The 13478-nt window shown below is 49.9% G+C and overlaps 1 protein-coding gene across 2 annotated transcripts in view; it reads left to right on the plus strand.

The window, feature by feature from the left end:
- The window catches only part of irak1 (interleukin-1 receptor-associated kinase 1), a 118010-nt gene that overhangs the window by 76957 nt on the left and 27575 nt on the right, over window positions 1–13478 (plus strand). For both annotated transcript variants that reach the window (XM_059949638.1, XM_059949637.1), the window contains 3 exons: window positions 4691–4805; window positions 8454–8569; window positions 11474–11678. In XM_059949638.1, coding sequence (XP_059805621.1) covers window positions 4691–4805; window positions 8454–8569; window positions 11474–11678 — 436 coding nt within the window. The remainder of the gene's footprint in view (window positions 1–4690; window positions 4806–8453; window positions 8570–11473; window positions 11679–13478) is intronic.

Here is a 13478-nt window from a genome sequence, read left to right on the forward strand (position 1 = left end):
ATTCACAGTCTGGGAGCTTGGCTGTCCTGACTTATACTCTCTATATTGTGTTGTGGTTGGTCTGGAGTTGTTGTTGTTTTTTCTTGTGTTGTGGGGCTTGGGGAGGACACTAAGCTTACTTGTCTTTAATTTAGGTGCTTTTTTTTGTTAAATTCTCTTCCTTTGTAGCATATTGTTATTGTATGCTTAATTTTGCACTGTTTTAATGTTCCTCATTAGGATTTGGGGTTTTTAATTTGTAAAATGTTTTGAAAAACTAATAAAAAAATTTAAAAAAAAAGAAGTGATTATTGTTGCTATTCCTAGAGAGAAGACGCTTGGGAAAACTAAAAGGTCTGAAGGTAACACACACAAAATGCTGGAGGAACTCAGCAAGCCAGGCAGCATCTATGGAAAGCATTATAGTCGACATTTCGGGCCGAGACGTTCCATCAGGACTGAGAAACAAGATGAGCCAGAGTAAGAAATAAGTCACCTGGAGAAGATGGACCGCACCCCTGCGAGACTCCAGAGGCATTAGCAATAATCTTTCGGAATCACTGGATTCTGGAATAGTTCTGGGGGACTGGAAAATTGCAAATGTCACTCCACTCTTTAAGAAGAGGGGGAGGCAGAAGAAAGGAAATTATAAACCAGCTAGCCTGACTTCAGTGGCAGGGAGGATGTTGGAATCTACAAACCCCATTTCCAGAGAAGTTGGGATATTTTACAAAATGCAATTAAAACAAAAATCTGTGATATGTTAATTCACGTGAACCTTTATTAAACTGACAAAAGTACAAAGAAAAGATCTTCAATAGTTCTACTGACCAAATTTATTGTATTTTGTAAATATACACTAATTTAGAATTTGATGGCTGCAAAACACTCAACAAAAGTTGGGACAGAGGCATTGTGTTACATCACCTTTCCTTTTAATAACACTTTTTAATCATTTTGGAACTGAGGATACTAATTGTAGAAGATTTGCAATTGGAAGTTTTGTCCATTCTTGCTTGATATAAGACTTCAGCTGCTTAACAGTCCGTGGTCTCCGTTGTCTGATTCTCCTCTTCATGATGTGCCATACATTTTCCATAGGAGATAGATCTGGACTGGCAGCAGGCCAGTCAAGCACACGCACTCTGTGTCTACAAAGCCACGCTGTTGTAGCCCGTGCAGAATGTGGTCTGGCATTGTCCTGCTGAAACAAGCATGGACGTCCCGGGAAGAGACATCGCCTTGATGGCAACATATGTCTCTCTCAAATCCTAATATACGCCTCGGAGTCAATGGTACCTTCACATACATGCAATTCACCCATGCCGTGGGCACTGATGCACCCCCATACCATCACAGATGCTGGCTTTTACACCTTTCGCTGATAACGATCAGGATGGTTGTTTTCATCTTTGGCACGGTGAACTCGACGCCCGTTTTTTCCGAAAGCTAGCTGAAATGTTGACTCATCTGACCACAGCACACGGTTCCACAGTCTTTCGGTCCATCTGAGATGAGCTCGGGCCCAGAGAACTCGCCGGCGTTTCTGCATAGAGTTGATGTATGGCTTCCTCCTTGCGTAATACAGTTCCAAGTTGCATTTCTGGATGCAGCGACGGACTGTGTTAAGTGACAATGGTTTTCTGAAGTACTGCCGAGCCCAGGTGGCTATAATTGTCACAGTAGCATGACGGTTTCTTAGGCTGTGCTGCCTGGGGGCTCGAAGATCACACGCATTCAACAGTGGTTTCCGACCTTGCCCTTTACGCACTGAGATGTCTCTGAATTCTCTGCATCTTTTCACAATATTATGTACTGTAGATGTTGAAAGACCTAAATTCTCTGCAATCTTGTGTTGGGAAATGTTCCTTTTGAACTGACTGACAATTCTCTCACGAATTTTGGCACAAAGAGGTGAGCCACGACCCATCCTTGCTTGCAAAGACTGAGCCTTTGATGGATGCTACTTTTATACCCAGTCATGATACCTCACCTGCTACCAATTAGCCTGCTTAGTGTGGAGTCTTCCAAACCGGTGTTACTTGAATATTCTGTGCACTTTTCAATCTTATTTTAACTCTGTCCCAACTTTTGTTGAGTGTGTTGCAGCCATCAAATTCTAAATTTGTGTATATTTACAAAATACAATTAAGTTGGTCAGTAAAACTATTGAAAATCTTTTCTTTGTACTTTTGTCAGTTAAATAAAGGTTCACGTGAATTAACATATCACAGATTTTTGTTTTGATTGCATTTTGGGAAAAAAAACCCAACTTTTCTGGAAATGGGGTTTGTATTATGGTATTAAGGATGAGATTATGGGGTACGGAGGCACACGGTGAAATAGGCCGAAGTCAGCATGGTTTCCTTGAGGGGAGATCTTGCCTGAGAAGTCTGTTGGAATTCCTTGAGGAAATAACAGGCAGGTTAATGGGGGACCTTGATGATAGGTGCTTTTTTCCTGTGACAGTGCACCGTGTAGACGTGCTCAGTCGTGAGAGAGCTTTTCCTGTGATGGACTGGGCTGCATCCACTACTCATTTCCCGTTCCTGGACATTGGTGTTCCCGTACCAGGCCGGCAGGATACTCTCCGCTGTGTATCTATACATGTTTGTCCAAGTTTTAGATGACAAACTGCTACGAAAGAAGAAATCTGCAACAAAGAACCCACCAGAGGAACTCGCCGGGTTGAGCAGTGTCAGAGGGAGGAGTCAGGTTTAATAGGTTTCAACAGGTACATGTAATGTCAGAGAAATGTACACAATATACATCCTGATATTCTTTTTCTTTGCAAACATAAATGAAAACAGAGGAGTACCCCAAAGAATGAATGACAGTTAAATGTTAGAGCCCTAAAGCCCCCCCACAGCTGCCCCCCCATGCAGAAGTAGAGCAAAGCCACGACCCCTCCACCTCCACCAGCAAAAAAGCATCAGCAACCTCCACCGGGCACTCAATCGTGCAACAAAGCATCGATAAAGAAACAGACTTGCAGAACCCCCAAGACTGCTCGTTCACCTGGTATTCGACACACCACAGGCTCTCTCTCTCTCTCCCTAATAAGGAATAAGAGGTGTCACTGTTTCACAGCGGGAGGGGACACATAACAAACAACTCGCTGATTTACGACATTAAAAGTCCATTGCGTTGCTTTTTCTGAGCTCTGTGCCCAGAGAGGCACCAGAAAGGTGCAGCTCTCCAGACACACAATCCCCTGCAGCTAACCTGCTGCTCCTGATGTTCTGTGTTCTCCCGCGACGCTTCAGTCAGGGGCACCGGCCCAGAATCAGCCCATCCCAGAGCCTTGAAAGTCTGGAACCCTGAAGGCGTGCTAGTCTTCCAGGCCGCGTACTTGGGATATCAAAAAGCGGCCGGTCGTGAGGCCCTGGGGCGGGTCCCATTCCCACAAAGGACCAAAGTCAGAGTGTAACTCCAGGTCAGGGTCTTCAAAAGAACCTTGAAGGGAAAAAAGAGATATCAAGGATAGAAATAGAACTGATTCCGAAGATGCAAGCAAAGGAGTCGCTGTTTAGAGCCATCTTGACTTCGCTCCACCTCCAGAGGTTCTCAACCTGAATCTCTGGCATTCTTCCCTCCTCGGCTGCTGTTCAACCCTCCGAGCTCCTCCAGAGGATGGTCTGCCGCAGAGGCTTGGTTGCTATACCTTGGTTTCTTGATTTAGCCCTCAGCTGCTAAACCTGCCCCTTCACCTCCTCCCTCATCACCATTCAAAGCCCCAGACAGTCCTTCCAGTTCAGGCAAGGGAAGAAAGAGCAAACTCGTTACAGACAGCTGGCTCTTTAGTAACGTTACGCTAACTGCCACGCTCCCATGTTCTGGGAGTATGGGACCGCGCGCGTTTCCTCTGTGTGCCCTGATTTCCTCCCACGATTCAAAGATGTATGTGATGGGAGGTTACATGGGTGTAATTGGGCAGTGTGGGTTCGATGGGCCGGAAAGGCCTCTTACTGTGCTGGATCTCTAAATTTTAAAAAGCCCGCAAGTCGTTCAAGGTCATCTACTGTTTCCGGTACTTCCTATGCTCCTCTACATCAGTGAGACCTGACTTAGACAGGGACTACTTCATCAAGCAGCTTTGCTCTGTCCGCTACAAAATGTGGGTCTCGTGATGGTTAACTATTTTAATTCCACTTCTCAATCTAACATGTCGATCCATGGCCCCCTCTACTGCCATGATGAAGCCACTCTCAGGTTGGGGGAACAGCACCTCATATTCCCTCTGGGTAGTCTTCAACCTGATGGCATGAATATTGATTTCTCCCCCTCCCCACTTCTCTGTCTTTCCATTCCCCGCTCTGGCTCCCCTTTTAGCCCTTCTTGTCTGCTCACCACCCTCTGGTGCCTTTCCTCCTCCTCTCTTTCCCATGTCTACTCTCCTCTCCTATCAGATTTCTCCTCCTTCAGCTTTTTACTTTTGACCTATCACCTCCCAGCTTTTCACTTTATTCCCCTTCCCCTACCCACCCACCTTCCCCCTCACCTATTACCTGCCCCCACCCTCTTATTCTGGCTTCTCCCCGCTTCCTTTCCAGTCCTGACGGATTTGGACCTGAAATGTCAACTGTCTTATTACTCTGCAGAGATGCTGCCTGACCTGCTGAGTCCCTGCAGCATTTTGTGTGTGTTGCTCAGTTGTGTGATCTGGTACCCCCGTGAGACTAACCGCACCTCCCACCTTGGACCCCCGCAGGTACCGACACCCGAACATCGTGGACCTGGCCGGCTGCTGCGTGGAGGATGAGGTCTACTGCTTGGTGTACACCTACATGCCAAATGGCTCACTACAAGAACGCCTTCAGTGTCAGGTACCTGTGATGGCTGCTGCAATTCTCCCTGTTTCAGCTTCAGATCCCTTTATTCATCACACAAAGAGCAAAACACACAGTGAAGTGCGTTGTTTGCATTAACAGCCAACGCAGCAGAGGTTGTGCCGCGGGGCAGCCCACAAGTGTCGCCACACATCCCGGTGCCAACAATGCTCGGCCAAACTGCAGCAAAGCAAGTCCCTTTCCTATCTCTCCCACCCACCCACTTTACTTGTCGCTGACACACCCAAACCTCAAAGCGTACGATGAAATGTGTCGTTTGTGTCAACGAGCAACACAGTCTGAAGGTGAAGCAGCAAGTGTCGCTACACATTCCAGTTCCGACATAGCGGACCCGCCACCCGCCAAGCCTAACCCCGTACGTCTTTGGAATGTGGGAGGAAACCCACGCCGTCTTGGGCGGAACGTGTCAACTGCGGTGGCAATTGAACCTGGGTCACTGACACTATGATAGCGTTATGTGAACCACGCCACCCTTCTACCTTTGATCACTTCCTCTGGCACAGAGACAGGTGAATATCCTCCATGAAGACTAGATCGTAAAATGTAGGAGTGGAGTCCATTTGGCCCATCGAGTCTGATACCTCCCATTCAGTCGAGACTAGTGTTCCACCTTCTCCCCATAAACCTTAACCACCTGACTGAGAGCCTTAAATGAACCTGATGACTTGGCCTCAGTGGCCCTCCATGCTGATGGATTCCACAGATAAGGGGCACTTAACAAAAAAAAATTACATTTTGAAATATCAAGGAATTGAGGGGCGCTGCTTCAACAATCCACCATCAAAGGTCCCCACCATTTCCTGGCAGCTCCCATGGGGCAGGAGATTCGGAAGCCTGAAGTCCCACACCACCATGTTCAGGAACAGATACTACCCTTCAATCATTCGGTACTTGAACCTCCTGGCACAGCCCTGATCGCGACCTCATTCCAGCAACACCGTGACCACTGTTGTTCTAATTGTCTTCTCTCTTGTCCAAGCTGTGCTGATCTCTGTTTAACTTCTGTTTCTCCTGTGCACGCTGCTTCTCTGGTGCTCCGTGCCTGTACTGCTGCGGCAAGTGAGTTTCTCCTTACACCTGCACGTACACACACTGCGAATCAGAACAATAAATAACTGACTACGGGGAATTGCATGTGAGAAGAGCTGAGGCCGGGGCACATCAGCTTTGAACAAATCCTGGAGAAGCTTACGTTTAGGGCGAAAGAGAGGGGAAAGTTTAAGGGAGATGTGTGGGGCAAGCCGATTATGCAGAGAGAAAGCACTGCTGGGGGAGGTGGTGGAGGCAGATAGTGTTGTTAAAAAGGCTCATAAATATTCAGGAATGGAGGGATTTGAACTGTATGCAGGCAGAAGAGATTTTACCATTATAGATCTCCCTCATCTAATCCATTAAGCACTGCAGATATGTTTTAAGAAATCCACACACGTGTGAACTTGGAATGATTCAAAGCATCAACACTTAAGGACAGCACAGGAGAGACACAGAGTGAAACTCCCTCCTACCATCCCATCACACACTCACGGGGTCAGACACAGAGTGAAACTCCCTCCACACCATCCCATCGCACACTCTCGGGGTCAGACACAGGGTGAAGCACCCTCTTCACCGTCCCATCACACACTCCTGGGGTCAGACACAGAGTGAAACTCCCTCCACACCATCCCATCACACACTCCCGGAGTCAGACACAGGGTGAAGCTCCCTCCACACCGTCCCATCACACACCCCTGGGGTCAGACACAGTGAAACTCCCTCCACACCGTCCCATCACACTCTCCTGGGGTCAGACAGAGAGTGAAACTCCCTCCACACCTTCCCATCACACGCCCGGGGTCAGACACAGAGTGAAGCTCCCTCCACACCGTCCCATCACACACTCCCGGGGTCAGATAGAGAGTGAAACTCCCTCCACACCGTCCCATCACACACCCCTGGGGTCAGACACAGTGAAACTCCCTCCACACCGTCCCATCACACTCTCCTGGGGTCAGACAGAGAGTGAAACTCCCTCCACACCATCCCATCACACGCCCGGGGTCAGACACAGAGTGAAGCTCCCTCCACACCGTCCCATCACACACTCCCGGGGTCAGATAGAGAGTGAAACTCCCTCCACACCGTCCCATCACACACTCCTGGCGTCAGACACAGAGTGAAACTCCCTCCACACCGTCCCATCACACACTCCCGGGGTCAGACACAGAGTGAAGCTCCCTCCACACCGTCCCATCACACACTCCTGGGGTCAGACACAGTGAAACTTCCTGTGCACCGTCCCATCACACACTCCCGGGGTCAGGCACAGAGGGAAGCTCCCTCCACACCGTCCCATCACACACTCCCGGGGTCAGACACAGAGAGAAACTCCCTCCACACCATCCCATCACACACTCCTGGGGTCAGACACAGAGTGAAGCTCCCTCCACACCGTCCCATCACACACTCCCGGGGTCAGACACAGAGTGAAGCTCCCTCCACACCGTCCCATCACACACTCCCGGGGTCAGACACAGAGTGAAACTCCCTCCACACTGTCCCATCACACACTCCCGGGGTCAGACACAGAGTGAAACTCCCTCCACACTGTCCCATCACACACACCCGGGGTCAGACACAGAGTGAAACTCCCTCCACACCGTCCCATCACACACTCCCGGCGTCAGACACAGAGTGAAACTCCCTCCACACCGTCCCATCACACACTCCCGGGGTCAGACACAGAGTGAAACTCCCTCCACACAGTCATCTCCCAGATAGCACTCCATTTTTCTATCATTCTTGTGTCTAAGAGTTTCTTATATGTAGCTAAAGTATCCGCCCTCTTCTTTCCAATCCTGATGAAGACCTTTGGCCCCAAACATCAACACTTTAATCCTCTCCATAGATGCTGCCTGACCTGCTGAGTTCCTCCAACACACTGTGTGTGTGTCACAGGAAAAATAATCTGCTGGAGGATTTCTGATTCGGGTTCCCAGTCTGCAAGGTAGACCACTCCTCTGCCTCCACAGATGCTGCCTGACCCCCTGGGTTTTTTCAGTAATTTGCTCTTGTTCCTGATTCCAGAATCTGCACCCCCTGTGCCTCTGTAACCTGTGGGAGGTTGAGACATTGCATAGTGAGAAAGCTGAGAAACTTGCCCACCGACTCCTCACCAAACAGCACCCTCCCTTTGGGACCAACCCCACGCTCACTCCAGTTCTTATTGTTCCTACACTCCCCTCAGCCCCACACTCGCTGGGCAATTCACAGTGGGTGTTTAATTCATCAGTCGGTGGGGTGGAATCTAACACGTACAAACACACCCATACGCAGAGGCAGACAGATACACACAAACAGACAGGACACACTCACACATGCCTGTGAGAATCGGTGAGCCCACCCTTAGTGCCACCCTGAGTGGGGGAAGTGCCAGACGGGTGAGTAGAACTGAGGGCAACAGAGGATTAGGGAACAGCAAGGCAGACTAGAGAGGACGAGTGGCTGAGATTATGTCACGCGTTACGGATTCCTCTTCCTCTCGACCCCACTCTCTGCTTGTGCACCCAGTCCCTCTCCGGGGGTGAGTTCCGTCCCTTATGCCCTCTGTCTTTCTCTTTCCCACTCCTGCTCCCTCCGCTGCAGGATGGCACAGCTCCGCTCTCGTGGTTGCAGAGGGTCGAGGTGGCGCTGGGGGCCGCCCGGGCACTCCAGTTCATGCACTGCAGTAACCCTAGCCTCATCCACGGGGACGTCAAGAGGTGATGCTCCAGCGAGCCCGGTGGGGAGGGTCAGAGTAGCAGCTAGAGACTTGTGGAGAGAGAGGGCAAGGGTGGAGGGAAGGAGGAGTGGAGTTGTGGAAGGAAGAAATGGGAGATGGGTGAGCTTGGGGGGGTGGTGAACGCACTTGGAGTATTGTGAGCAGTTCTGGGCCCTTTATCTGAGACAGGATGTGCTGGCATCGGACAGGGTCTAAAGGATGTTATAGAAAATTGTCCCAGGAATGAAAGAGTTAACGTATCAGGAGCATTTCATAGTTCTGGGCGTTCAGAAGAATGAAGGGTGATCTTATTGAAACCTGGGGGTTAACCGGACATTCAAGAGTATCAGGGAAGTCTGTGCAGTGAAAATTACGACTGAGAAGGTGCTCAGGAAGCTTAATGGTCTGAGGGTGGATAAATCTCCTGGACCTGATGGAATGCACCCTCGGGTTCTGAAGGAAGTAGCTGGAGAGATTGTGGAGGCATTAACGATGACCTTTCAAGAATGGATAGATTCTGCCATTGTACCGGATGACTGGAAAATTGCAAATGTTACTCCACTATTTAAGAAGAGAGGGAGGCAGCAGAAAGCAAACTATAGACCTGTTAGCCTGACATCAGTGGTTGGGAATTTTTTGGGATCGATTATTAGGGATGAGATTATGGAGTACCTGGAGGCACATGTCAAGGTAGGCCAAAGCCAGCATGGTTTCCTGAAAGACTTTCCTGCCTGACTAACCTACAGCTATTAAGGAAATTACAAGCAGGGCAGACAAAGGAGATGCAGTGGATGTGGTGTACTTAGGAGGCCTTTGACAAATTGCTGCACATGAGGCTGCTTAGCAAGGTAAGAGCCCATGGAATTACAGGGTATTTACTAGCATGGGTGGAGCATTGGATGATCGGCAGAAAACAGAGAGTGGGAATAAAGGGATCCTATTCTGGCTGGCTGCCAGTTACCAGTGGAGTTCCACAGGGGTCGGTGTTGGGACCACTAATTTTTATGATGTACGTCAATGGTTTGGACTATGGGATTAATGGATTTGTGGCTAAATCTGCCGACAATACAAAGATAGATGGAGGAGCAGGTAGTGTTGAGGAAACAGAGAGTCTTAAATTGTTTAGGGGAATGGACGAAAAAGTGGCAAATTATATACAACGTTGGAAAGTGTATGGTCATGCACTTTGGTGGAAGAAATAAACAGGCAGACTATTATTTAAATGGGGAGAGAATTCAAACGGCAGAGATGCAAAGAGACTTGGGAGTCCTTGTGCAAGATAGCGTAAAGGTTAACCTCCAGATTGAATTGGTGGTGAAGAAGGCAAATGCAATGTTGGTATTCATTTCTAGAGGTATAGAATATAAGAGCAGGGATGTGATATTGAGGCTCTGTAAAACACTCGTGAGAACACATTTGGAGTATTGTGTGCAGTTTTGGGCTCCTTATTTTAGAAAGGATATACTAACATTGGAGAGGGTTCAGAGAAGATTCACGAGAATGATTCCAGGAAAGAAAGGGTTACCGTATGAGGGAAGTCTGGCAGCTCTTGGGCTGTATTTCCTGGAGTTCAGGAGAACGGGTGGGGATCTCATTGAAAGATTCCGAATGCTAAAAGGCCTGAACAGATTAGTTATGGCAAAGTTATTTCCCATGGTACAGGAGTCTAGGACAAGAGGGCGTGACTTCAGGATTGAAGGACTTCCATTTAGCAAAGAGATGTAGAGAAATTAGTCAGAGGGTGGTAAACCTGTGGAATCTTTCCCATAAGTGGCTGTGGAGGCCAAGTCATTGGGTGTATGTAAGGCAGAAATACATAGGTACTTGATTAGCCAGGGCTTCAAAGGGTATGGGGAGAAGGCAGGGGAGTGGGGATAACTGGAAGAATTGGATCAGCCCATGATTGAATGGCGGAGCAGACTTGAAGGGCCGAATGTCCTACTTGTGCTCCTATATCTTATGGTCTTAAACTGATCAAATATTGAAAGGTCTAGATATAGCGGGTGTGGAGAGAATGTTTCCTATAGTGGAGGAGTCAAGAACCAGAGTGCACTGCTTCAGGATAGAGAGGCGAACAAAGATTAAGGGGAATTTCTTTATCCAGAAGGTGGTGGATCTGTGGAATTTGTTGCCACAGACGACTGTGGAGGCCGTCATTGAGTATATTTAAATGGAAGGTTAACAGGCTCTTGATTAGTGAGGGCATCAAAGGTAATGGGGGGAGGCAAGAGAACCGGGTTGAGACAAGCATATAGATCAGCCATAATTAAATGGCAGCACAGACTCAATGGGCCAAATAAGCTGCTTTTTGCTCCGAAGTCTGATGAACAATGGTGCACAGGTGGTGGGAAGCTGAGGACACTGGGGGGAGAGGGGAGATGAGGAACAGGTGGCAGGGCAGAGGCAAAGGAAATTCTAGGCTGGGACAGAGGGAGGCTGGGAATGGACAGGAGTGGCATAGACTGCGAGCAGGATGGAGGGGAGAGAGGGAGGGCGGAGGAGAAGGGCAATGGGGAGTGGAAGGGGAGGGTACAGAGAGGGCGAAGGAGACGGGCAATGGGGAGTGGAAGGGGAGGGTACAGAGAGGGTGGGAAGGAGCCGTGGAAATGGGGAAAATGGGAGGGTGGAGGGGGTAGAGGAGTGAGGGGGCAGCGAGTGGATGTGAATGTATGAGGGGCGTTTTGGAGCTGGATGGAGGGAGGGGTTGGGGCTGAGGGAGAGTGCATGTGGTGATGCTCATGAACCATGATGCTGTTCAGAAGAGTATCAAATCGATCTGGGGACTAGATCCGCTACCTCCATCCCTGAGGTAACAATGCAGCAAGATGATAAGCAGCCCTCCCCCTGTGCTTGGGACCCCCTCCCTCGGGCTCGTCTCAGTCTCCATCCCTCCCCTGTGTTGCAGCTCCAACATTCTCCTGGATGAACACTTTGTTCCGAAGCTGGGGGACTTTGGCCTGGCTCGTTTCAGCCGCTATTCCAACAACTCGGGCAACAGCTGCACGGTGGCTCGGACGAGGACTCTGCGGGGGACGCTGGCGTACCTTCCCGATGAGTACATTAAGAGTGGACAACTGGCTGTGGAGCTCGACACCTACAGCTTCGGCGTGGTAAGTGGCAGATTCAGCTGTGCGATGGAACTGGACACGGGGAACTTCATTTGGTGTCTGACCCTGGGAGTGTGTGATGGGACGGTGTGGAGGGAGTTTCACTCTGTGTCTGACCCCGGGAGTGTGTGATGGGACGGTGTGGAGGGAGCTTCACTCTGTGTCTGACCCCGGGAGTGTGTGATGGGACAGTGTGGAGGGAGCTTCACTCTGAGTCTGACCCCAGGAGTGTGTGATGGGACGGTGTGGAGGGAGTTTCACTCTGTGTCTGACCCCGGGAGTGTGTGATGGGACGGTGTGGAGGGAGCTTCACTCTGTGTCTGACCCCGGGAGTGTGTGATGGGACGGTGTAGAGGGAGCTTCATTCTGTGTCTGACCCCTTTTATTTTAATTACAAAATCCTTTATTACAAATATCAGTGCTGTACAATATATACAAAACAGTGGCAAACACAATTACTGCACTACAAATAGACAATAGACATTACACCAGAATGTTGCCATCTCTATCCACGATGGCATTTACACCCCACGGAGCCCAACGGTCTCAAAACTCCTCTAAGGCCGCTGTGGACTGCGCGTGTTCTTTTTCAATATTTACCCGGGCACGAACATACCCCCTAAACATTGCCAGGCAGTCTGCCCGGGGAGATCCTCCCGCCACCCGTTTCCAAGACCCACGGATGGCGGATTTCGCCAGCCCCAGGAGCAAGTTGACTAGGACACCCTCAGCCCTCCATGCCCCCTTCCTTACTGGATGACCATATATAACCCCGGGAGTGTGTGATGGGACGGTGTGGAGGGAGCTTCACTCTGTGTCTGACCCCGGGAGTGTGTGATGGGACGGTGTGGAGGGAGCTTCACTCTGTGTCTGACCCCGGGAGTGTGTGTCGGGACGGTGTGGAGGGAGCTTCACTCTGCGTTTGACCCCGGGAGTGTGTGATGGGACGGTGTGGAGGGAGTTTCACTCTGTGTCTGACCCCGGGAGTGTGTGATGGGACGGTGTGGAGGGAGTTTCACTCTGTGTCTGACCCCGGGAGTGTGTGATGGGACGGTGTGGAGGGAGCTTCACTCTGTGTCTGACCCCCGGGAGAGTGTGATGGGACGGTGTGAAGGGAGCTTCACTCTGTGTCTGACCCCGGGAGTTTGTGATGGGACGGTGTGGAGGGAGATTCACTCTGTGTCTGACCCCAGGAGTGTGTGATGGGACGGTGTGAAGGGAGCTTCACTCTGTGTCTGACCCCGGGAGTGTGTGATGGGACGGTGTGGAGGGAGCTTCACTCTGTGTCTGACCCCGGGAGTGTGTGATGGGACGGTGTGGAGGGAGATTCACTCTGTGTCTGACCCCAGGAGTGTGTGATGGGACGGTGTGGAGGGAGATTCACTCTGTGTCTGACCCCGGGAGTGTGTGATGGGACGGTGTTGAGGGAGCTTCATTCTGTGTCTGACCTTTTACAGAAATACATTTATTATAAATTCAAACCAGTTCAGTGCCATTGTACATTCCCATTCCGAACAAAAAACAGACAAATCCTGACTAACACAGCTGAAATGATTACATTCCTGTCCTCATCTCTGTGATGACTGACAGATTTGAAACACCTCTCTGCACAACAACTTGTTACAGGATATCACCCTGTGACTCCACCCCTCGGTCCCCAGTGTGCAAGACAAGGGCAGCCTTATAAAAGGACTCCCGCTCCCAGGTGGAAAGACCGACTGCCATGGCGTGTCAGAACGCGGTGAATGAGAGCTATGAAATGGATGGTGTGGAGTAGCAGGCCACATGAGTACCTCCTCCCTG

The sequence above is a fragment of the Hypanus sabinus genome, chromosome 24 (genome assembly GCF_030144855.1).
Source record: "Hypanus sabinus isolate sHypSab1 chromosome 24, sHypSab1.hap1, whole genome shotgun sequence".
NCBI lineage: Eukaryota > Metazoa > Chordata > Chondrichthyes > Myliobatiformes > Dasyatidae > Hypanus > Hypanus sabinus.